Raw genomic sequence first — 25689 nt, 5'->3', positions numbered from 1 at the left:
AATTGGAAATAGGTTTCCAGAAAATCCTTTATTTTCTGTCAATGTCTGTGGGCTTCTAACAATGTCTGTTGGCTAGTGGTGCGAAGTTTTGCGGTGCAGCTTTAATGATGAATGAAACACGACACCCTTTAAAAAATCAACATAAAAGAAGCCTTTAAGATTTTCCACTTTCTTGAAAAAAAATTATTTGTTTGTAGCAAAAATCTACAGGTTTTTTTGCTGCACTGAAACTGAAAACTAGTATGGTCAGTTACGCTTATTTTTTTTGTAATAAGATACCAAAAAACGTTGCAACCGCCGCGAAATATACTAATGCAAACTGAGTATTATTTCATATCATTTCATAGACCAAAAGAATATATATGAAAATAGCAAAATAAGCACTTTTTCCCTACTACCAAATTTCCATACAACGAAATTGCAAAAAAATTCTGATAAATATCAATTACAAAATAAAACTTCGCAAAAACAACTCGATACGTGCCGAGACTAAAAAAAACTTTGAATTGTTTTAAGAAAAAAAAACAAATTCTTAGGTTTTTTAGTGCACTGACCAGACTCACTGCTCATCTCTGGTTACAAATCAAAAGGTAACTTTCCGATAACAAAGCTGAAAATTCAAAAATTTAATAAGCTACTAACGGCGTAACTTAAAATATCAAAAACTGCTTCGTGAGGATGAAATTTCAGGACTTTTAGTCGGAATTGACCTAACTCAAAATTACGTTTTCCATAATTTAAAATTTAATGGCTCGAAAAAACTTGAATTACTAATATCGAACCTGTTTGAACTTTTATTTTACCGTCGGGTTAAAAAAAGATTGAGCCAGATTTCTCTAAATGGGTTGGTTAATTCATACATAGACTGTCAATCAAAGAACAATAAGTAAGCTCCGAGAACTTCAACTAAACATAGGTTGTTCACAAAAAAAAATTAACGATTTAGTTGTAAATTGTTTCCAACAATTCTTTTTTTTTGTTTTTTTGTTTTCGCTTTCAAGGAAAGAAATTCATTTTTATCTACAATTGAAAGCTGGTATAATCAATCGTGCGTCTTTTTAATAAAAATTTAAGAAGTTAAACGCGCAAATTTAAAATATTGTATGGTAAAAATAAACGTTAAACTTCGAGTGAATTTTGTTTCAGCAAGGATTTTTTAAAATCAATGCTATATTTTTAAAACCAAACCGAATTGTTGAATGTCTAACTTTGCTTTACGATTCGTTTTGCTGTTATTTTAAGTAGCAAAAAATATTTAAAGAAATCTTATTTTTTCTGCGACGTTAACTTTCAGAAATGTATAAATAATTTACATTTTGCTCTCAAAATTGTTCTTCAGGACTGTGTTTTCCCGGAAATTCTCGAAAACTCAAATTAATTTCTTAACGAAATTCAACTAAATAAAAAAACGGATAAAATCTAGCAATCGCTCTCGACTGAAGCAAAATTTGGTCAGGTTAAGTAGTATAGTAAACTGCCCTCGCTCCAACCTCCCACTCCTACTACAGCAGAAGTCAGCACCACGGAAAAACTTAAAACGCACTTAGGGGTACCAGTTGAAAAAAAATTCAAGTTAAGCCCAAAGTACTCAGCCTTTTATATGGAGGTGACTATAGGTTTAAAGGAAAAAAAATTAATTTAGTCCTATTATGGGAATAATTTGTATGCGTTTGTTTGAAATTGGTTTTCAAAATTTGTCGGTTATGAAATACCAAATATTGTATTGGTTGTAAGCAGATTTACCTTGCGCTTTCCTTTATCTATTTTAACAAGTAGTATACCCAAATCGAAGAAACTGAGTTTTCTGGCAAAATTTCGTTGTATAAAACAAATGACATGAAGCGAAAACGAACACAAACGCAAAATGTTGAAATTTTTCAGGACCGACTGTAAATGTTAGAAAAACTTTCTAGCGTTTTTTAGCCGCGGAAGAGATAAATTGAGCTGTTCTGATTTGAGTTTTATAAAAGTGGGCATCTGAACATTCGTTTGGATTATTGAGCCAAATTTGGAACACAGCACAAGGAATCAGCTCAAATAAGTTGGAGCTTTAAAACAAATTCTTCTGTAAAAAGCACACACACACACACACACACACACACACACACACACACACAAACAGCTCACATGCACACACACACATTGAGACGCACACTCCTTTAGACGCGCACACACAGAGAAACACACACTCACAAACACACACACATACAAACTTCTTTCTCATACTACATTCGCAGATTACAGAAAGTTCAAAAGATAAAAAATAGCCAATCGAAGATTGGAAAAGAGTAATGAATGCAAGTGAACAAAAAAATACAAATTTCAAAATTTTAAATTTCAAAAACAATTTATGATTGGCGCTTTTTTGATAACTTGAACCCACCTAGAGAAAACTGGATCAAAAGTTAAATTAAATTACACTTTCGAAACCAGAAAGCGTTCACGTTTTTTTGCGCTATTTCTACGTTGTATTTGGAGAGTGCTATTTACGTCACTTTCAGCGCATGAATTTCAATTGAACTCAAAAAGTGCATATATACCTAAATGCATTCATAAAGGCATTAATATGTATGAATCCACATCTGTAGTTATTAGAACATTTTAATTTTTTTCATATATAAGAGACTTCAGTACGTTCATTACTGTTAAAAAACTTCATTTTCAAGTTTTAATTGATTCACCTCATATGCACTGTTTTAAATAGATCGCGTCTAGAGTGGAAATCTTGCAACAAGAGAAATTGAAGCAATTCAGCTGAAAGTATTCAATTTCCTTCCAAATTTATTTGGAAGCAAGTGACTGTAGTGAAAATTTTCCTGGAAAAAAAATCTTATTCCCGATTATAAGACAATTCGTTTTTCGCATGTTAAAAAACTTTCTAGATTTGATCTAAATTTGGACTTCTCTGAAACTCCATGTTAAGTTATAAAGCTGGTTAAACTATGCTTTATGTATGGAGGAAAAACATCAAAATATGCATTTATTAATTTTTCAATGGTAGTTTCACTTACGCTAATTAATATATTTTCCATGAAGTGATTTAAAAGACAACTGAATATACAGCGTCCGGTCTTAATATTAGCTACACCAAAGCAATGGCTTGCATGTATATTTATTTATCATAATCGACTAATTGTGAAAAATTAAATTAAATACAGCTACAGTTTAAGTTGTTTCAGTTATTTGGCTATTTCAAAGCTGTGATACTTGATAAACGTGGACTCATTTTCAACATTTTCCGAATTTAAGACCTCTTTTAACCCGCAGTCAAATCGAAAAGTACGGGGAACTTTCTTTCTTGCGGGTCAAATTGTCGTTATAGAAAGTCGTTAGGGTCTGAAGGTGATTTTTCCCGAACGGGCCTTGTCGGTCGTAAACTGTTCAAACATGGCAGCGGTCTTAGTGTGTACGAACTTGATTCTTCCGTTCGACTTGATACACATGCACTATTATTATTTGCAACTGTTCTAGGGGTGCAATTATCACAATTCTCTAAGTATCTAGGGGTTAATGCTCCTAATCTTGTGGCTGATGATAAGTCACTACTTGAACAAATCGAACTATCACAAACACCTCCTCTACAGGTCACAAAACTGTTCGTTCTAGACCTTGATTCGTCAACGTTTCTAGGAGTCGTCAATACTGTGTGTCTGTGCGTCGACTGATTTGATAAACAATAAACTTTTGACATTGTAGAATCGACTTGAGACATTTGACTAGAACATGACATCAAACCACTTGTATCTTTTGGACTCCTGTATGTATTGAGTCTTTCGTCCAGTGGCTTTGAGATTCCGTTTGTTTTTATGGCTGCCAATCGGGCTGTTTCGTTGTCTTGGATCTGAACAGATACCATCGAAACCCTGCCGCGCCTAGGAGTCGAGCAAGCACTGTCGTCACAAGGTATCCAGTTGTTTTCCGGGATCTCCTGGTATATGTGACTGGCTAAGGATGACACTCTGGCTCGAATTGAAATTGTGTCATTTAGGCTGTTCATGACGTTTTGGTCGGCTGAGTTGCAATTGTAATCACAGGTGTATTCTAAAAGGAAGTACGTCTTTCACGAAACTCATTTTAGATAAAAATCGGGTCCGAAAAAAATGCAAATTTTCAATTTATGGACTGCTGTCAATTAATATATGTTGAATATTACTGAATAAAGTTCTTAACTGCCAACTAACATATAACAAAAAGTTTCTGATTGCCATTAAATAATAAATTTCCTGACGATAGCCTGGTATTTTAAGTTTTCCTAGCTAAAAGTAAAGCTCCTGACTGGACTCGAACCCTACGCAGCCTTAGTAGATCCTTTCTGTGAACCTATTTTTTGGAGAAGGATAGTAATTTAAAATGTACAGTACCCAGTCTCAATAACCTTGCTCGTCGCAAGGATGATTAAATGAAATATATTTACGAAAACTTGTTAAACGTTCCCAGGAATTTACTCTAATACATGACTAACCATTTTCACGTTCTGTGCTTGGTAGATCAACGCGAAGCTTACCCGGCAACTCCTCCCGACAACTAGCTCTCATATCTACCTCACCTCTGTCAACAGGAGGTAATCTTCTCTCAAACAGTCTATCATAAGTCGCCTCACACGATGAATTACTCTTCACATCTTCGTTGTCGTCATTTAAATTTTCTTCATCTTCATTGCCAGCATCTAGCGAGTCACGATTCGACGTCGGTCTAGGATTCGGTTCCGAATATATCCGACGATGGGACAAGCTGCGATGAGTGGCTGGTATCGTTGGGTTATTCGATTCTGAATTTTCATAATACTGCACTTCCGAATAATAGTGTTCCGATTCCATAACATCTTGACTTATCCTCTGACTTGGAATCGTTGAATGTCTTAAATTTAAAACTGGAAGACCTCGCGATGGCAAGTTTGGCTCCGGCAGCTCGTACAGATTATTGTTATTATCACAATAAGGCTGTTCACAGGTCCTAGGTTCGACTCCCGGAGATGGGTTCGGAGGCAGAAGGGAACTGCTCGAGGGGTTGCTGTTGACCCAGGAACCCGCAAAACGACTGGATCCCACACTTGTCGGGGAACCCAGAGGCGGAACAGGAAGCGGCGATGTTGGAGGCACGTGAGTACTGCTTAAGGACGTTGCAAGATTCAAACCCATTGGATTATTACCTCGGTCCTCACTCGCATGTTTATTACTAGACTTGGAACTTTTTCGAAGATGTGAGAAGAACTTCAAAAACGAGCTCGCAGGTCCATGACTCCCAGAACCCTTCCCACTTTTTCCTATTCTGCTCTCATTTAAAGGTGACATTGCACTGTGATGGTGAACTACATTAGGTAAATTACCCGTTGAAGCTAGCTGCAACTGGGGGAGTGATCTCTGGCTTTCGAAGGGGGGTTCGTCGTAAATATGCTGTTGTACCGGATGCTGGCGGATTCTGGGCCTGTATGAATTGACGGCGTTGTAGAGATGTCGGGCGTTGTCTTCGTGAGCTCGAATGGCTTCCTCGTTGATGTAAAGATGCACACAACTATATGGACCAAAACGACCTTGGTAGTCTTGCTGTCGGGCGAGCTAAACAGATACACTTCAGATGTAATTTCACAAGTAGATAATTAAACTCGTTTGTAAATGGTTCCTTTATGTTAATTAAAACTCCTATCGGTCATTTATTTTCTTCAATACACTAAGCATAACTCAATGGCATAATCACACCTCTCAAAGACTAAATTTCCGAAAAATAAAAAGACGCAGACAAAAAACTAACCGTTGTGTTGCGTGCGTATCGAGATAATTTCGATTCAGATCGTATTTTCGAATTTGTTAAAAACGAATTAATTTTTTTATTTTCAACAAATTCGAAAAGACGAGAAGCATCGAGATCTGAATCGAAATTATCTCGATACGCAACAACACAGTTAAAATTTATTCAAATTAAGTTAGTCGAGGAATGGTAATACCGTCATAACTTTGGGAAGAAATCAGCAAGGATAGATCAAGCGCATATAGCCGAAAGCACCTACATTGGTAGGGCGGTCAAGCCATCCCAACGGAACGATAATGACGACCGCTTGGCCCTGTTCTCGGCATCAAACGACCTATGCATAGCAAATACCATGTTCAGGAAAAAATCAATAACTTCCTACATGGTGCTCTAGAGACAGGAAAACAAGAAATCAAATCGACTTCCTATTAATTAGAAGAAGGTGGTGCACATCGATAAGTGACGCCCGCGTGAGAAAAGACGGGCTTCTCCTCGACAGTGACCACCGAATGCTTACGTGCGCCCTCAAGTCGAAGCTTAGAGTTTACAAGAAGACACAGAAAACGCAAAGGCTCAACCTTGAAGCCCTTCGACACTCAACCACGGCAAGAAAGTACTGCCAAGAGCTACGCCGGACCGCGGAAGGTGTACAACGCGACGCCACAGTAAACCAAAAATGGGAGCGTATCAAAAAAGCTATAGTAAACACGGCCAAAAAAGGGTCAAAAAAGTCACAGACCAAAGAAAGCGCGTAAAGCAACTCATACAAAGGGACAAAAGCAAATACCTGGACGAAAAGACAGTCGAGATTGAATTAGCAAATAAAAAAGGACACACACTACAGACTGATCAACACGCTAGGCGGCAGCGGAGACAAAGACTATCACAGAGTCACTCAAGGATGCCAACGGAAACATGATCAACCAGGTCGACGCCGACCAAAAGAGATAAGGGACGCCATACAAGGGCTACGGACCCACCGCGCAGGTGGATGTGATGGCAAACCAGCAAGACCAAGTGCATGTTTGCCTGAACTGACCCAGCGGTGCTGTACCTCGACTGCAACCCGCTCGAAAACGTCACTGAGTTCGTCTACCTCGGAAGTCGGCTATCGTCCAATGACAACATAGCAACAGAAGTACAAAACAGGATCGCATGCGCCACTGCCAACAGCTCTAGATTAGCAAAACTCTGGAAGAACAAGGGAACGACGAGAAACACGAAAAACAAAGTATTCAACGCATGCGTAATGAGCGCTCTGCTATATGCTGCGGAAACATGGACAAAAAATATGACCTCGTCAGACTTGATTTATGGGAAACAAGATGCGTGAGACGCTACCTCGAAGCACGACCTGATCAAGACACCACCACTATCCGAGCAGCAGCAAACCTTGGGACATCCTTCGACTCTCACCCGCGAAAGATGTGACTAAGATGGTGTGGTCATGTACTTCGAATGGGGGAAGAACAAGTAACTCGAGAAGCATTAATGTTTGAAACTCGAGAAGCATTAATGTTTTGAAAAAGCTCAGTCATGGAAACGCCCACCGGGTGGCCTCAGAACAACATGGAGAATGAACGTCGCGGAAGACGTTGAACCGATCCTCAGGCCTCCATGAATAAGGCACGATGCTTGGAAGAAGTCGTGGAAAAATATATGCTACGAAGTCGCCCAGGACAGTCTGAGATGGAGAGCGGTGGTCCGAGACGCTGCAATCAGTGGCTAGCTGATGGGCAGCCATGCCTTTGCTAACGAACGAACGAAGAAATCAGATCAAGTGTGAATCATTAACCAGAGATTATGTGTATCAGCATTATGTAAGTGTAATAACTCCTGTCATGACTAGTTGTACAATAAAAAACAAATTGTTCAGTTAAACTTTCTTCAAGCGTCAGAAGAACTAAATTCTATTGAGACCATTAACATCGCCCCAATGAAAGAGTCTCCCTATAAAATCGCCCAAAATTATCTGAACACATTACATATAGACAAACTTAAAATGCCTATCACAAAAACATCTTGTGGCTTCGGCAAATAACAATTGGCCTCTAAAAAGAACTCCAACAACTCAAAGCATAGCTTGCCTTCCTCGCTTTAACACTTCAAAGCACGAAAATAATTAAACACAGAGGTGCAGCTGCGCTTCGCAAACTTTTGCGAGAACACCACTAAAAAGCAGATCTAAAAGTGAAAAAAGAAGTTGAAACAAACCTCGAATTAGCAAAGACTCGGCTACGTGTAGGATTCGAATCTGCGACCTACTGCAAGAGAGATTTTGAGTCTCACTGCGCATTATCCACTCAGCCATGCAAAAGCTTAACAACCGACAAATTCTAGTCACGAATAAAGCAGCTACAAATGCCAATAAATTGCCAATGCCATTCAGCAAAAGCGGCACCAAGTACAAATAGACTCAATTTTGCAAAAATAAATTTATAACAAACTGAAGGCATCCACACTAACTTTGCATGTAACAAATTGCGAAGCAAAAAGCCACATTATGCATAAGTTATGCATTTCAAAAAATTTCGAGAAATATAGAGTTAGAAAATTTCTTAAACCGAGCATTCATTATCATTGTTGTTTGAAACAAATCACTTTTTGCGCTTCATTTGACGAATTACAAATGCATCAACTGTTAATTAACTTATAAGTATTCGAATGTCAAAGCACATGCTATGAAAAAGCTGTAAAGGTGCCCTAAAAGTGACACCAATATTTGCGACTTCGGTTGGAAAAAAAGAAGATTCGTACTAATACACTCACTTCGCAAGTGAAAATATTTCTGAATGACACTCAAAGACCGCTATGATATCGACATCTCCATGACAACAATGCCATAGAATCAGTAACTGATTTAGGGGGGATGCCCCCACCTTCAGGGATTCGACCCCCTGCTGACAAAAAAGGTCCCCCTTTGTACTATTTTGAGATATGCATTATAGCCTGACTGGCCCGAAAATTTTTTTAAAAGCACCAATATACACAATCTTTGAGGAGGGAGCGCGCCGAAAAACCGCAATTTTTATGGTCCACAGTTTTCAAAAAGTGCCCAAAAACACCTTTTTGGCCTGCTTTTTCAAAAAGTTTCGACAAACAGGGTCGACAAAATTTTCGAAATTCTTTTGAAAAACTGCTCCCCATCGAGAAAATCCTAGATCCGCCCCTGCATAGAACAGCCACTGCTTTCAAGGACGCTTTTCCGATCACAAAATAACCTCTCTTTGGAAAAACCTAATCAATTCAACTCATTTATTCAGAAATGCTTTACAACAAAAAACATAGCCAACAGAAATTTGAGAAAGTTTGAATAAATACGAAAAAAAACGATTCCTGATTCACTTTTTGAAAATTTTTCAGATTTCGAGAACAAAATACAAGTTAAAGCTCTTTGGAATTTTTAAAATCTTTAATGATTGTCATTGGCTCATAATGTTAACCCAAGAGAAAGCTGGCCCAGTAGGTTTGTTTCCAATGGAAAAGCTAAAAACTAAAATCTACTTTCAAATCGAAAAGTCATTCTAGTTTTTTATGCCATTTAGACTTGTTATTCGGGAGTGTAATTTGCCTTCTTTTCAGCAAATGAATTTCAATTGAACCCCAGAAGAAATTAAAAATCAACCCACAAAAAGTCAACCTCTAAAAAGACTCTCCGTTCATTGACACGAAACGCAAAATCCTATCTAAAAATCTTTGGGTCTTTTTACTTATTCCTCCCAAAAATGAAAATTTCAACATCTTGAACTAAAACCATTTTGCTTCAATCTGATTGGCTAGAATTAGCCAATCAAATTCAGTGCCCATTTTTTAAGTGATTTGTTGAGAAAGGGGGCAATTGTTAAGTAGATTAAAATAAAGCATTTTTGACCAATCACAACGCAGCAAAATTAGAATTCTCAATACAAAGCTCTAGCGCTAGCGCTTTTTTACTGCTTTTATTGAAAGGGGTGGCAATTCTTAAGTAGATACCAATGGGAGGACGATTGTTAAGCAGATCCCTAAAAATTATTTCAAATGCACTCGTGGATTGGAAAAAGCACAGAAAACAGCTCCAGGGAACAAATGACCACTTCTTCCGTATCTGTTCAAAATTCGGCCTTATTAGAAATCAGCTTAAGCAAGAAGTGATTGCATTGAACAATAAGGCTCTTTTCCAGTTTCCCGCCTTTCAAAATACCGAGTTATATGTTTGTTTTACGTGTTATTACGGCTACATGCGTGATGTTACGCTGAAAGTATGAAGAACACATCTGTTCACAGTTGTCGATTTGTTCACCACGCCAAATTTCATTGCATTATGACAACGTTAAATAGACTTTTCAAAATTGAATTTGAAAGGGGAAACTAGAAAAGAGCCAACAATAACTTTATTTTCGGCACTGTTGAACGCCCCTCTAAGGGGGGTCTATGACGTCAGAGTCGAAGGAAATTCAGGCCACAATTTGAACTTTACAAGCAGCTCAAAACACTATTTTGTAATCTGTAAAACGTTGCTTTTCAAAATTAAGGCAAGTATAGTCCATCAAATGCGTTATTCATGACATGCACCACTTGGGATTGGCATCCGTTAATAATATCAGCCGGTTTTTGAAATGCATAAATTATAAACAAGAAAAACGCCTTCAACCGTGTTTTAATTTTCAACTTTCCTAAACATCATTTGGAGGATTGAATTTTATTGAAACGCCAATATTTAGTGAAGAAAGATTCTGAAGTTCCGGAATTCTTCAATAAAATTTTAAAATTAATCATATTTCACAAGTTGATAAGAAAATATTCGGCTTGAAGTCCTTAATTTTACGATTCGGCTTGATGTCCGGCACCCCTCGGGTCTAGGACAACAAGCAGACGGAACTTCAAGCCGAAGGTACTTCAGGCCGAAAATTAAACTTTACAAGCACCTCAAATCATTATTTTTTAATCTGTAAAACGTTGCTTGCCAAAATCCTAAGCTATCACTCTATAATAAGCGTTATTTAAGACAATGAATCACTTGGGATTGGCATCCGTTAATAATATCAGCCGGTTTTTGAAATGCATAAATTATAAACAAGAAAATCACCTTCAACCGTGTTTTATTTTTCAACTTTCCTAAACATCATTTGGAGGCTTAAATTTTATGAAAACGCCAATAACTTGTGAAGAAAGATCATGAAATTCAGAAATTCTTCCAAAATTTTTTCAAATTAATCATATTTCATGACTTAGTGACAAAATTTTCGGCTTGAAGTCACTTATTTTACGATTCGGCTTGGTCGAATCTTTCGCTCTATTTTGAGATACTAAGTTGTTATATTTATGATTTTCAACATAAGTTAACTTGTCTTATAACCATGGTAATGATATTATACCATTCGATAATACAAACAAGTACTTAATGTGGCCAGCAATTAGGTGCAAATTAAACAATTCGTAGTAACAGGCAGGATGCAGTATCTTCGGATGCGTGGGTTCGAATCCCACTCCTGTCAGAATTTTGACTTTAACGATTTCGATCAATTAACTTCACAGATCTTAAGACAATCTATTCTAACTATCAAATTAAGTGGTTTTTGGAACAGCGCAAACGAGGCTGGTTAATTAGGTTTGAGAAAGTTTGAAAACGGACGAGCGGCGTCTATTGATTAACTTTATTTTTCCTTCCCCCACCAAAGAGCCCTTAATTGCTTTGCTACATTTGCCTAGAATTAGCGTGATTTGGGACGATGGGACCCCTCTGTCACACTTGGTTTTTACCGAGACCCTTCTATCACACTTGTACGTTGTGCCCAAGTATGATAGTTGGTCCCTAGAAAATCAATGGATCACCGGGGAAGTGATACATCTTCAGTGTGCCTTTATGGCTCTCCTAACGAACGCTACCAACCATTCACACACCCCCCCCCCCCCTCTACCTGTAAACTTTGAAGGCTCTTTTTCCTTCCCCCCCCCCACATGCAAATTTCTACAAGTAAATTTGTTGACCACATTGTCCGATTGTTATGAAAATTTACATACAGACTAATAAGGCCACGACAAACAAATTTGGTCCTCATACTCAACGTCGTAAAACCACTCGTTACACTAATATATTGAAGCTCGTGTGAGGTGGGGGGGGGGGGGGGGAGTTGGAAAAAAGAGCCACTTTGAACACGTAACTTTTGTTTGCGGGTTCCAATTCCAATCACATTTGGCTCTTTTGTAGTCCCCCCTTCAAATTCAATTTTGAAAAGCTTATTTAACGTTTTTAAAGCAATGAAATTTGGCGTGGTGAACAAATCGACAACTTTAGCCGTAATGAAACGTAAAACAAACATAAAACTCGGTATTTTGAAAGGGATGAGGGAAACTGGAAAAGAGCCTCACATTGTGTCGCCAGCAGCTCTTTTCCGGAACACCCCCCCCCCCCCCCGGTCCCTGTTTTAACCTCGTCCGCTAGGTGAGATATAAACTATTCTTCGACGGTAAGTTCTATGCTCTCTGAGAAAAAGACAGTTTCTATTAGCAACTTAAATTCAGTTCTCCATGTTTAAGTCTGGCTGACACTGACCTCGAATCATTTGAGAGACAGTGCATTATAAGAAAGAGTACATATGACATATGTCTTTACAAATAAATTGATACTAATTTAATCATCAGACTTCTATATGTTAATCAGTAGAAGTTGAAACTATAAAAGTTAGGTGATTTGTAACTGTTGGAGGTGACTTGCTGAAAATGGATTGCCGCATTTGAAACAGGTTTCGTTTTGGAGTGAATTATCGATTCCGCTATTTTGTTACCTTCCTTTTTGGACAAAATTTGCCGGTTCCTATTTTCTGTTTGTGTTTCCACTCAGTATTCCAGACGTCCCCTGTTTTCGGATATGTATCTGAATCTCTAGGCCTTTCTCGCGCCTGACAGCGCAATCTAATGTCTTGTTCGAGGGATTTTGTTTCTACTAGCAGATCTTTTCGGACTTCGTCTTTAGACATATTGGCTGTGAACAGATCTCTAATTATTTCGGCCTCTAGTCCTCCGTCATTACATGCTGTGCATTTGAAGTTTCCTTTCACCACGAGCTCTGTAAGACCGCAAAGGAATTCCTCCAACGTCTCTGTTTTTCCTTGTTTACGTGCGAATGCTTCATATCTGTCCAATGTTACATTTCTTGGTTTTACGAACAATGTTTGTTGCCGGCCCCAAAGATCTCTGGTTGTTGCGTTCTGCATCTTGAGGTTAGGGTGACAATGGCTCAATCGCCTTCGACTTTCGGTACTAGACACAGGTGAATGCAATTGCAGATTTTCATGTCCGCTTCTTCCCTCGGCACACCACCCACAGTTGGCACCAGGTTATCTAGGAGTTGACATTGGTTCTCCCAATGTACGCGTTTTCCAGGTTTCGAAATCCCGGTCTCTCACCTGTGTATGTATTTCACCTGTTATTGGTTATTCGTACCCCGGCTCTTGTGGTTTTCGAATGAGTGGTGGTAGTCCGAGTAGGTTCTGCAGATTTATTCCGTCTTGTGCAATGATCCCTAAGAATAATTGTTGGTTCCAAATTTCCCACTCGGTAGGCGGTTCCTCAGAAGCTTTCTGCCAAAATGGCAGAACACTGAGAGGCTTTTTTGAAACTGCTGGCTGCGCCATATTATACCCTCGTCCGTTAGGTGAAATGTAAAGTATCCTTCGACGGTAAGTTCTATGCTTGCTGAGAAAAAGACAGTTTCTAATAGCAACTTAAATTCAGTTCTCTTATTTTAAATCTGACTTACAGTGACCTCGAATCATTTGAGACACAGTGCCTTATAAGAAACAGTACATTTATCTTTACACATAAATTGATAATTATTTGATCATCAGGCTTCTAAATGTTAATCAGTAGAAGTAGAAGTTATAACTATAAAAATTAGGTGTTTTATAACTGTTTGAGGTGATTTGCTGAAAATGGATTGCTGCATTTGAAACAGGTTTTGTTTTCTGGCGATTTATCGAAGTCGCTTTTTTCTTAGATTGCTTCCCGACCACGTCCGCCTCGTGATTGAGATATGTTCTTTCCGCTTTTTGGACACAATTGCCGGCTCCGATTTAATGTTTGTGTTTCCACTTATTATTCCAGACCTCCCCTGTTTTCGGATATGTAACTGGTTCTCTAGGCTATTCTCACGCCTGACAGCGTAATCTAACGCTTGTTCGGTGGATTTTTTTTCTGCTAGCATATCTTTGTCGTTAGACATATTCTGCTAGCTGACATCGTCGTTAGACATATTGGCTGTGAATTGATCTCTTGATTATTTCGGCCTGTAGTCCTCCGTCATTACATGTGCATTTGAAGTTTCCTTGACTACGAGCTCTGTAAGTCCGCAGTGGAATTCCTCCAAAGTCTCTGTTTTTCCTTGTTTACGTGCGAGTGCTTCAAATCTTTCCAATGTTAAATTTCTTCGTTTTACCAAAAATATTTGCAGTCGGCCTCATAGATCTCTGGTTGTTGTGTTCTAAATCTTAAGGTTAGGGTGATATTGGTTCAATCGCCTTCGGTTCCTAGAAACAAGGAAAAACTTACTGGATTTTCTTAACCGCTTCTTCGCACGGCACACCATCCACAGTTGACCCCACGTTATCTAGGAGTTGACATTGGTTCTCCCATTGTACGCGTTTTTCCTGGTTTCGAAATCCCGGTCTCTAACCTGTGTATGAGTTTTACCTGTTATTGGTAAATCGTACCCCAGCTATTGTGGTTTTCGAATGGGTGGTGGTGGTCTGAGTAGGTTGTGCAGGCAGATTTATTCCGTCATTTGCAATGATCCCCAAGAATAATTGATGGTTCCAAATTTCCTACTCGGTATGCGGTTCCGCAGAAGCTTTCTGCCAAAATGTCGGAACACTGAGAGGGTTCCTAATAGCAACTTAAATTCAGCTCGCTATTTTTTAGTCTGGTTGAAACTGACCTCGAATCATTTGAGAGACAGTGCATTATAAGAACTAGTACATGTCTTTACGTGTAAATAGATACTTATTTAATCACCAGAATTCTATATGTTAATCAGTATAAGTTATAACTATAAATATGTATGAGTTTCCATCTGGTTGTTTTATCATGGATTATGGATTATCATTAATGGATGTTTTACTATAATACCGTACAGATAAAGCAACTTTGTTTCTATTCAAATTCAACATATGGAAGTCAATTTAAAGTGACTTTTCTCAAAAAAATTCCTTAAAACGTGTCAGCATGAACAAGTTTTTACATTTCTGACATGCAAAATGCCATGTGAACAATTTTTAAACAGCCTAATTTTGTAATTTTCCGAGGGGTGGGAAACTAGAAAAGAGCCATGTCATATAAGCAGGTAAGGATAATAGCGAAAACCCCATGTTTATATCTGTTGGGGGGGGGGGGGTTTCTTGCAACCTAACATAACTAGACGAAGCTAGAAAACAGTTGATAATCATCGCGAACTTCAAAAAGTTACAATTATGAAATCTATTTAGATAAGACTATCTCTTGCCCGAGGAAATCGACAAAATCAGACGTGAAAGTTGTCAACAACTTAATGTTACTCACACTTCTGCCGCCGTCTGAGCCTAGTCTGGGTCGCATGGTGATGACATGGTACCTGATGGCTCCTCCCTCCGTGTACTGACTGTCACTCTCACTCGTCAGAGTTCCCGTCCCATCTCCATTGCCACCTGGTCCACAAACATCCATTTTCGAAATTCAAATTTCTCAAAGTTAATTCTTAAAAAACGGTTTACAATTTTTTTCATGTGTTCACACTGATATGTTTTCTGATTTATTAAAATTGAAAGAACTGGAAAATATCGAAAGGTATCATAAACCGAAAAATAGATCTAGATCAGGCTCTATTGTTTACAATGGTTCTTCCACCATAAGGGGGTGGTTAAGCCACAGATACCAAAAACTTCTACGGGTCTACCAACCACAGGGCTAACTTAGACCACCCACGTGACAAGAAAAGCGGACTTAACATACATCGTCAAAAATCTTTATACCTCGCTGATAATACCAGGCGTCTACTGGCTCTGCATATTCATAATGAGCAGAGTTGCCCTCTCCTGCAGATCCAGACAGTGTCGGCACTTCTTCCATCTGAGACTCCTGCTCTTGATCCTCATCTTCCTCCTCCTCGTCTACTTCTGCAAAGGGCAACGGAGGAACGTCCGAAGAAGTTGGTCTATCAGCATTTTGGTGTTCCTGTTACGACCGAATAAAACATAACCAACTAAATGATGACAAGTATCAATGAACTAAACACAATGGAACAAATTGAATCTCTTTGAAGAAAATTTTCAACTGTCGAATTTAGAAAAAAAATCACATAACCTCTTCACAAGGGCGGATTTAAAAAAAATCGAAAATTTTGTCGACCTTTTTTTTAGGTCGAACAAATTGATTTTTCGAGCTCTCCCTAAGGACGGTTTAGTCCCTGTTCTGGCCAAATTTTTAGCGCAGCAGGCAAAAATTTGAAAAAAAACAGTCCAAAAAAGACATTTTTATTTAGGCTTTTTTTGAAAAATTTTGACCGAAAAATTGCGTTTTTTCGGCGCGCGCTCCCCCCTCAAAATTATAATATATTGGCGCCGAAGGCGCCTTTAGAAACATTTTAGGGTGGGTCGGCCAAAACTCGACTTCTTAAAAAATACCAAAAGGATTTCTTAAAATCCGCCAGTGCCTCTTCAAATTCGAAAATTTATAATGGGAACTTATTTCATAAAACTAACTCAAATAGAGAACTGGGTTGACGCCTTTTTTTTATTCCGTTCAGAACTCTCAAAAATTGAAATCAAATTTCGAACCTAGCAGTAACTCAAATTTTTTGCGCCATTTCTATTTTGGTGATAGGATCCTTATTTTCATCAAATTAAATTAAACTGAACAATGAAAGAAATCAACCGTGAAACCACAAAAAAAACAAATTTGAGCGTGATTAAATTATAAGACGTTTTTTTTTTTTTAAAAACGCGACCTCAAAACGCAGTCAACGAGGAAATTGCTTTCAAGAACATATTGGAGCTCCTGATACTATATATCCGTTAAAAAGGAAACTTTCTAATGAATAACGTCAAAATATTGCTTGCAGCAACAAATTCAACAAACCTCGGGTACATCTCCTTGAGCGTCAGGAACATTTTCCCCTCCCGTCGAGTTCTCTATTTTACTCGTGCACTGCAACCCAGCACCACTTCCCCCCTCACAATTGAGATCCAAGCCCTTCTTCTGCAGATGCACCACTGATGACTCACTACAAGGCGTATTAAAATGTTTATTAATCTGTGTCGCCGCAGCGAGATTGTTATTTGAAGCTAAGGTGATCGGTAGGTTGTTGTTCGAACTGCAGGGCGTTGCTGTTGAGTTGAGGCAGTAGTTTACTATTGTCCCTCCCCCTCCCCCTCCCCCTGCACTTTGAGGGGGAGGAAGTGGATACTTGTCCAGTTCGTCGTATATCTGCTGACTGCTGTTGTGCAAGTGAGATGAGTAGTGAGGGGTTGACATTGAGGGCCTAAAATTACAAAACTGCTTAGATAATTCAACAGTGTAGCTACGTTAAGACTTTGTTTCATTTTCAACAAAAAACATATAATGAATATTTTTTGCGAAAAACTATTACGATAGTGCGAAAATGAGACAATGAATATTGACCAATACAAAAACTTCAATTTAGTAGAGTGATACGGTTTTAGAATGCTGGAAAAATCATCTAACACAGTTGAAGCGGAATTTTGTAACTCTAGTGATACATCACCGACAAACCAACAAATCAAGGGTAACAAACTAACGGGCGCCACTTCCCAGAAAAAAAAAATATTTCAAAAAACCGCCGCCGATAAAACTAGCCTCTACCAACATTTAATTGTTTTTATTAACAAATGAAGATCAATTTGAAGAAAACATGTATTGAAACACAACTGCCAGCGTTAAATTAGTATTCAGGCAAAACTTTTAAAAGGAAATTAAGACGACAATACGAGCCGAAACCAAACGTGTTGCCACAAAAAAATCAGCTATCTAAAGTTTTGAAGCTCGAAGTTTTTACGTCTCCTCGCCGCAATAAACACCCCCATAAAACTCTACTCTATTTCTTTAAATGACGCAAAATGAGGAAATTATGCCATTTTAATATAAGCCGAAACTCCTTAAGCTGAATAAAACTTATAAGCAATAAAAAAACACAGGGAAGTATACAAAAATGGAGCTGTTAATTTGCTACAGAAATAAGTCAAAATGACTTTCATTTTAGGTCAAAACCACTGAAACAAAAAAACTTCAATGCTGTGGAGGAAACCAAGCCAACAAAAACTAAACAGACGTACAATACAACAACTATTATAGTTTTCAAGTTTGAAAGCACTGCAATATCAAGAAAAAGCAACCAGTAATTGTGCAGGTCACCACATTAATGTACAGTGCACGCGCTGTTAGCAATAATTCAATGATTATGCTAGCCAAGTTGTTTGCCTGAAAAACTTCTATGTTTCGACTTGCTACGCTTGCTAATCGCAATCATAATTAAATATTGGTAATATCGTTATCAATAAATAGATAATGAAAAACCACGACTTATTGGTGTGATTTCAAATGAGTGTTTGACAGTACAAAAAAGCAAGTCTGTATTGCTTACCTGTCTGGTAATGAAGGTGTCTCGGCTAGCATTGCAGACCTGGATCTGATTGGGGGTCTGGGGGCCCCGTTCCTGACAATCTGAGAGTAGATGTGGTTGGCCCCTGGTCTTGCAGCATACGTGTCGGCCTCTCCCCCACCTGACTCGTAATAGTCGTCACTACCAGCGCCTAGAATCAAACGAATTAGTAATAACAATCGTGATACAATTATTAATAAATTATTATTAATAACAACCAGGGGCGAACTTAGGGGGGGGGGGGCTGATGCCCCCTCTCTTCAGGAATTCGACCCCCTGCCCACCCAGAGGGTCCCCTCTTTGTACTATTCTGAGATATCTATTTTTGACTGACTAACCTTAAATTTTTTCCAATATTGGCCTGTTTTTTCAAAATTTTGCCTGCGGCGCAAACATTTTGTTCAAAACAGGGCCTTTTAAGTGCTTTGGAAGAGCTTGGAAAATCTATTTGGTCGACGCAAACCCGCAAAAATACAAAAATTGAATTTCAAAGAAAACATTCAGCCATACAAGCTCTCAAGTTTTCGAGAACAAGTTACGATTGACACTTCAAAAAAGCTAACTCAATTCCGATCAATAAGTTAATTTGTTATGCCGCTGGGAAATCAAAAATTGAAATCCACGAAACTAGACGTCGATATTGTTTTCCAGCACTTTTACAATTTTGCTGCTCGATAGGGGAGTTTGCTTTCTTTATATTAAAAAAATGAATTAAAAAATGAATTGAAAAAATAAAGAAACCAAAAATCGAACCAAGAAAAAGTAAATCAGAGCCGGGACAAATTTTAAAAATTTTCCTGAAAACAAATAGAAAAAAACAGCACTACTTATTTAAGATTCTTCTCTACGTTGATTGACTCTTAATAACAATAAAACACAAAGGAAACTGCACTTTGCAAACAGAAGCGAGAAATAGTAAAAATAGGCCTAAAAAATGTCAAATTTAAAAAATTTTCTGGTATCCCAGACCTCGATCTCAGGAGTCTCACGTCCTAGCATCAGCGCCAAGGGCGCTTGATAAGCATCAAACACTAGCCACTAATAAAGCAGACAGATATAATTCTACGGCAACAAAAGTAAGCCAGATATAAGAAGAATTAATTCCTCGTTGTTACAAAACGGCTTATTAACCGAATATAAGTTAAGCAAACTTTTTAGCAACTCGGAGAGGACGAACCCGTTTGGATTGCAGGATGCTGCCCTAAAATCAAAGACATTCGAATAAACTTTATTACAAAAGCATGAGAGTGGAATTAACAATAACTAAATATAATTCCTGAAGAATAAAGGAGGCAAAATAGTAGCTTTTTACTCTAAGAAAAAAAACGTCTCTCAAAAAAACTCGACTATTTTAGTGGTATGTAGGACAATTTCCTGGCGATATACACCTTGAGATAATAGGTTTAATTATATTAACTTGACACAACTGGCTGAAAATTGAAAAGAAAAAACAATTCTGAATTTGTATGTGTTATCTTCAGAAAGTAGTCGTAGCCCCTTTTGTTCGGTTCAAAGGTAAAACTTGAACTTATTCCCTTAGCGGTTACTGCCACTACTAACTGTAGCTCGTCTCTAGAGCCCCCCTGACACCAATAGAATTTGACGGAGGCCATTTTGACGTTGGGCACCTAACTGAGCTCAAGTGGCAGTAACCAGTACACAAGTCCAAGAGGGGTTTTCAAATAATCAGGGACTATTTGAAAACCCAATTAATTGACAAACAAAAAGGCGTACAAAAACGTCAGCAGTTAACTGCAAATTTGTATTTAACGATGTCTTCATTGCTCAAAGTGTATAAATCAAGTAGATTATGAGCCACAGATTGAATATCAGAATGAGTTGAATTGTCAAAAAAAAGCCGGAACTAAATTTTTATCGCGTAATAGATTGAAAAGTTTCGATCCCCTAAAGCTGAGCAAAGCTCGTTGTATTAGACTCTTAATTTTGGTACTTTCAAGGGAAAAATAACTTGCTCTACGTGTCATGTAAACAGGATTCTCAAAACAGAAAAGATTATTTTAAAATTTTCACAATGATGTCCACCAAGGGCTCTCAATACAAATATGAGAAGTTCGTAGACATGTAGCTTGTGAACTGTTAAAAATTTTTTTAGTGCAAAAATACGAACGAATGCTATTATATTTTCGTTTGAAATGAATTAAGCGCAAAAATTGTTTCTGTATCATCAAAAGTGGCAATAGTTGAGTATAATTGGTGCAATTATATACGAGAACTCCGTATTGCAAATTGGTTTAACATTTGAACTATAGTAATGAAGAAAAAACGAATTTGGAAAAAAAATGACGAATTTTTGAAACAATCCCGCATTGTTTTCTGATTTTGTTCCGCATGTAATTATTGTGAACATTGAATGATAATATGAGCACCGAGATATTTGCATGAAGAAATGCTTTTTAGGGGTAATTTATTGATGTATAAGAGAGAACTGGAATCATTAAGTGAGGATAAGTTCAAATACACAATTTTATCTATATTTAGTGATAATTTGTTAACACAAAGCCATTCAGTAACCGCTTTAAGATCATTATTGAAACTTTCAATTGAGCAATTTAAACCTGCAATGTTTGTATCATCTGCAAATAGTAAACTTCACACGAAATGCACACTTTGGGTAGGTCATTGATATATATGAGGAATAACACGGGCCCCAAAATGGAACCCTGTGGATCACCGCAATTTACTTCCAGCCAATAAGATCTGGAATTTCCAATTTGCACTAAATGCCTGTCGTTTTTAAGGTAGTATTTGAACCATAGTAACGTCTGTTCACTTATTTCTAATTTATTTAAAAGATTTTTATGATCAAGCGTATCGAACGCCATCTTCAAATCAAGAAAAACCGGCGTAACTTCTGCAATTGCATCAATAATACTATGCTTTTTCGGAAATCAAACTGTTTGACACAGATTAGGAAAAAAAGTCCAGGCATTCGTATACTCTGTTGTACATAGCACGCCCGAAAATTTTACTCCAGGTTATGAGAAGAGATATTGGACGGTAATTTTCTAAAACCAGCTTTAATCCTTCTTTATAAAGCGGATGAACCACAGCTCCGACCAAAGAGCTGGGGAACGAGGCTGATTTAAACAACTTGCCTATTAGAATTTTCAGTAGGGGTACAATAGTTACTCAGCTCGCTTTTAAAAGAGCTGGGGAAGGAGGCTGATTTAAACAACTTGCCTATTAGAATTTTCAGTAGGGGTACAATAGTTACTCAGCTCGCTTTTAAAATGACATGGTAATATTACCAAATCGAGTAGATGACTTATTTTGCATGGATGTAGTAATTGTATCGATCTCCAATTCTGTCGCTGAAATGTTACGCATACAAAAATTTGGTTTCTCAAGGATTTGCTCTGAGCTAGAACTTGGTAATTCATTGGACAGGTTAAAACCGATAGTTGAGAAAAATCTGTTAAATTCATTTGCAATGTCAAGATGAGACGTGATTAGTTCTCCGTTTGTGTTTTTAATTGAGATAATTTTTTCTTTTTTGCCACATGCAATTCCATTATTTTCATTTAAAATTTTTTAGACTTGCCTTGAGTCACCAATACATTTTTGAAATTTATTATATTGGTCTTTTTTGAAATTTATTATATTGGTCTTTTTTGAAAAGTGAATCTCAGTTTTAAATTTCTTTCTAGAATTCTCGCAGTCGGGGCTGATTTTTTTTGACCATGCTTTATGTAGCCGGTTCCGTTTTGCAATCAATTTTTTTTAAATAGTGATCCATGAAAACTTAGCTTTTCTTTTCTTCGAACTTGATGATCTAAAAGGAGCAAAATTATCTAATACTCTATTATATTTTGATGCAAACTGATGAAAGCAATCATCCAATGATTCTGAAAAGTTAATTGTTTGCATCGTTTTAGATATCTGCTGATTCAATATGGATTTCAGAAAACTAGTATCACGATAAGTTTTTGTATCTTCGTCTTCTAACTGTGATGTGTAAAATTCCAAAGTAATCAGAGAAAGATCAGAAAAAGACATGTTATTTCGTACTTGAGCAGATTTGACTTTTAAGACTTTAATAATGAAGTGATCTAAAAGAGTTTCACTTGTATTGGCAATTCGCGTTGGTTTGGTGATCAGCTGTTCAAAGCCATTGCTTTCCATGACCTCATGACATTTTGAGGAGAGGTTATTCGCTTTTAAAATATCAATGTTGAAACCACCGCAGGCTATAACAGGATACTTTTTGATTGATAAAGCTTCAAGAGTCTTATCTAAATCATCAAGGAAGCAAAACTTATTGGCTTACGGCTGATTATAAACAACGAGCATTATAAAACTTTAATGGAATACTTTCACGTAAATTAACCAACAATTTAGTAACTCGCTCAGATATTCTTCTGACATTAAGCTAAGACCCCTCCTCCGTTCTTACTCCTATTTTTTCTCAGTTAGTATTGTAGCCAGTCAGCTTGTAGCAATTAATATCGCCGGCTTCATGAAGCCAGGTTTCACTTAGGCATAATAAATCAGGTGGCGATCCATGGTTGGCTATTAATGCTTCCAGTTCGTCACAATGTTTATGCAGAGATCCTACATTTAAATGGAAAACGCTAGCAACTTTAATGTTTGAGGAATTAGCAACTTTCGAAGACACAAAGGATTTAATGCTAGTGTCACCAAATAAAAAAGCACAGTTATGTAACACTTGAGGTTGGAACAAAGGTAGTTCTTAAAATTAAACTACGCTCCGCGAGTGTTAAAACAAACAAATAATGAAACGCTCAGGCGATGCTCCACTTCGCCAACACAGGCAAAATGGGCAAAAAGAAGGTCTCAAATTATTTTAAAAAACGCCTAAAAATCAGCTTTGAAAAGTACCAAGAAAAGTACTTCAGGCCAATAAAATTAATACCTAAAATCTTGGTTTTTGCGCCACATGCTCTTGTTGTCTTCCAAACACGAGCAGCCAAAAAAGCGGATAAAACACATGCTGATAAAAAACATGATATTATTACTGAAATTTAGCTTTAATTCTGAGCAAAAACGTATGCAAGTTAAGTTGGATAAAGTGGAATAGCTGGACAAGCGTTTGACTTTTTATTTAATTTAGAAACAAAATGAACTCGTAAAATAATACAACGTTTGCTTGCGTAAATGGTGATAATAATCACTGACAATAATCAAGCTGCTATTACAATACTGATTGTCACATGATTACATGGAATCATTGAAGCATTAGTGTCTAATAGATTGTCACGAGACCTTTTGGTCCGTTTTCAGACGTCTCTGAAGACGGGCCAGAATTAGTTTAAAACAGGTATACCGGGTGCGTGCTCTGAGGAATAAATAGCACAATAAATTTTCTCTTGGATTCTATCTTTTATTTCTCAAAGCTTTCGACTTACAGCCCTAAAACTTGAACTACAAGTAGTACAAAAATTGCCACCATACAGTTGGAAAAGAGTCTTTAAATGCAAGTTAACAGAAAAAAACCTCGATTGTTTTTCAGAAATGTCAAAAAATTTCAAAGAAAACATGCGGCCAGGTTTACTAATTTACCTCCCGTTGGGGCAGATCTGACGGTGTAGAACATGGTGTCCGTGGGACTCCTCAGGTAGTACCTGCCTGGATCTCCCGCTGACTCCCAAGGGATGGCTCTCAGATCATCATTGTTCACTGCATTCTCCAGCGTCCGCATCGCACGTTGGCTATATCTGGGAAAACACGAAGGACTTTACTCGGCATCATTATTATGATAATAGCTCGTGAATTTGTCCGACCACTTCACACGGGGATAAGAAATCCCCTGGTTTGAGGAACCATGATTCGAATTGACTTTGCCAACACACTAAACTATCTTCAAAAGTTTGCATTTATGTCTTAGAGCAAGCAATTACTATCCATTTTCCAATGAAGCCGACTTTGCTAGCTGAAAACAAGAAAGAAAGTCCCAAGTTTCTGGACTGGAATTGAACAAGAATATTCACTCAACGAAACTGAAAGCATTAACGGAAAGGCAGGAACTCACTCGTCGCGACTGTTCTGGTTAGTGGGTGCCGCCAGTCGTCTCTCTGCGTCTGGTGTGTCGTACACGTGCGCTCTGTGGCTCACTCTTCTCGCCGATATGTCACGACTGTCCTCAATTTCCTACAATCAACAGACAAGTGAACAGAAGTGTTTTTTTTTCTTGTAATATTAGATGGACAATAACGCTATTGCGTGTGGAAAAGAATCGAACTCTTGCAATAGCTTTACATAAAATCAAACTTAACTTGGAATCTAAAATGTTGCTGACTCATTTCTCAAAATCCTCCAAGGACTCAACCGAGCCATATTTTACATGGACAAGTATCATGAACTGGCTGACAACATCTTATATTCATTAAAAAATCAAAAAAATAGCTGTAAGCTGGTCTTTTTCAGAAAGAAAATATGTTAGAAAAGATTAAAGAGCCGTACACCATATTGATGATATCGGATACCTGAAATAATAAACAACAAACAGAAATAAAACAGAAGCTTAGCAACTCATCGGAAGATATTTAGAAAACAAAGATACTTACGTTGTAAAAAGCTCCATCGCTGTATACATGTTCCGATAATTCGTAAGTCATGGACCGATTTGAATCACGAGGCGCTATCGAAGGTCTCAGAGATTTCAACGTATAGCGAGACCTGACATGCCTTCGAATCGGAAGTTTGCGAGCCCCCCGAAGACTAACTGGAGTCCTGACATTCGGGATCTCAACATTGGAGTCCAAAATTTCAATGTTGGGTGTTATTAGGTGGTGTACTACTGTTGTTTTGGCGTTACTATCATTTGAGCTGGCAGTCGCCTCTTTCTTTTTGCACCTGAGACGTCGGAACAACTTGAAGTTGCGGATCTTCCGACAGCAGCCCCGATTGACGTTTTCATAGCCATTTTCAGTAGAGTTCGGTCTAAAACATTATTTTAATTGAAACCAAGAATCTTTCATTATATTATGAAGTCGTTAAGTTTCAAAGTGTGCTTTCACAGAATTTGACAATTCAGAAGTCCACTCTCAAATACAAAGCTAGCAAAGGTCCTGTCCAAAATTACAAATTTTGGTTAGTTCGAGATCAAAGCTGCTCACCTTGCGTTAATTGCACTCATTTCAGATCATTTTCTGGACTGATGATCTAACAGCAAAAAAGCAAAGTGAATCTTGTTCTTTCACGTGATTCGTCTCCCGTCTGTAGTACATAAAAGATCTGTAAGTGAGACTGATTCTTAGAGCTTGGTTTCTGGTCTCATCCGTTCTTAAATTTGTTGCAGTCTCATGCGATCACTGAAATGTTAACCTAAAGGGCTCATC

At 37.8% G+C, this 25689-nt stretch overlaps 1 protein-coding gene across 1 annotated transcript; it reads right to left on the bottom strand.

Annotated features, from left to right (window-relative positions):
* Positions 1 to 2856: 2856 nt before the first annotated feature.
* On the bottom strand, positions 2857 to 25664 carry LOC134852879 (uncharacterized). Its single transcript, XM_063868723.1, has 10 exons — positions 25468 to 25664; positions 24916 to 25291; positions 24381 to 24499; positions 23912 to 24066; positions 18353 to 18521; positions 16831 to 17233; positions 15726 to 15927; positions 15277 to 15401; positions 4463 to 5555; positions 2857 to 4041 (listed from the first exon to the last, which is right to left on the bottom strand). Exons 1-10 carry the CDS (start codon positions 25485 to 25487, stop codon positions 3317 to 3319), a joined length of 3387 nt encoding a protein of 1128 aa, XP_063724793.1. The 5' UTR covers positions 25488 to 25664; the 3' UTR covers positions 2857 to 3316.
* Between the last annotated feature and the right edge of the window lie 25 nt (positions 25665 to 25689).

This window comes from Symsagittifera roscoffensis, chromosome 8, assembly GCF_963678635.1.
Source record: "Symsagittifera roscoffensis chromosome 8, txSymRosc1.1, whole genome shotgun sequence".
NCBI classification, from domain to species: Eukaryota; Metazoa; Xenacoelomorpha; order Acoela; family Convolutidae; genus Symsagittifera; species Symsagittifera roscoffensis.
The sequence above is the reverse complement of the archived record's forward strand: the minus strand, read 5'-3'. Positions and strand labels throughout refer to the sequence as shown.

Bases quoted from the DNA above. Each gene is read 5' to 3' on its own strand.
- LOC134852879 (XM_063868723.1), bottom strand. From the start codon at position 25,487: ATGAGTGCAATTAACGCAAG. The intron at 24,067-24,380 runs GTGAGTTCCTGC...GTGTTTTCCCAG, and splicing joins AACCAGAACAGTCGCGACGA to ATATAGCCAACGTGCGATGC. The intron at 17,234-18,352 runs GTAAGCAATACA...TTGTAATTTTAG, and splicing joins ACACCTTCATTACCAGACAG to GCCCTCAATGTCAACCCCTC.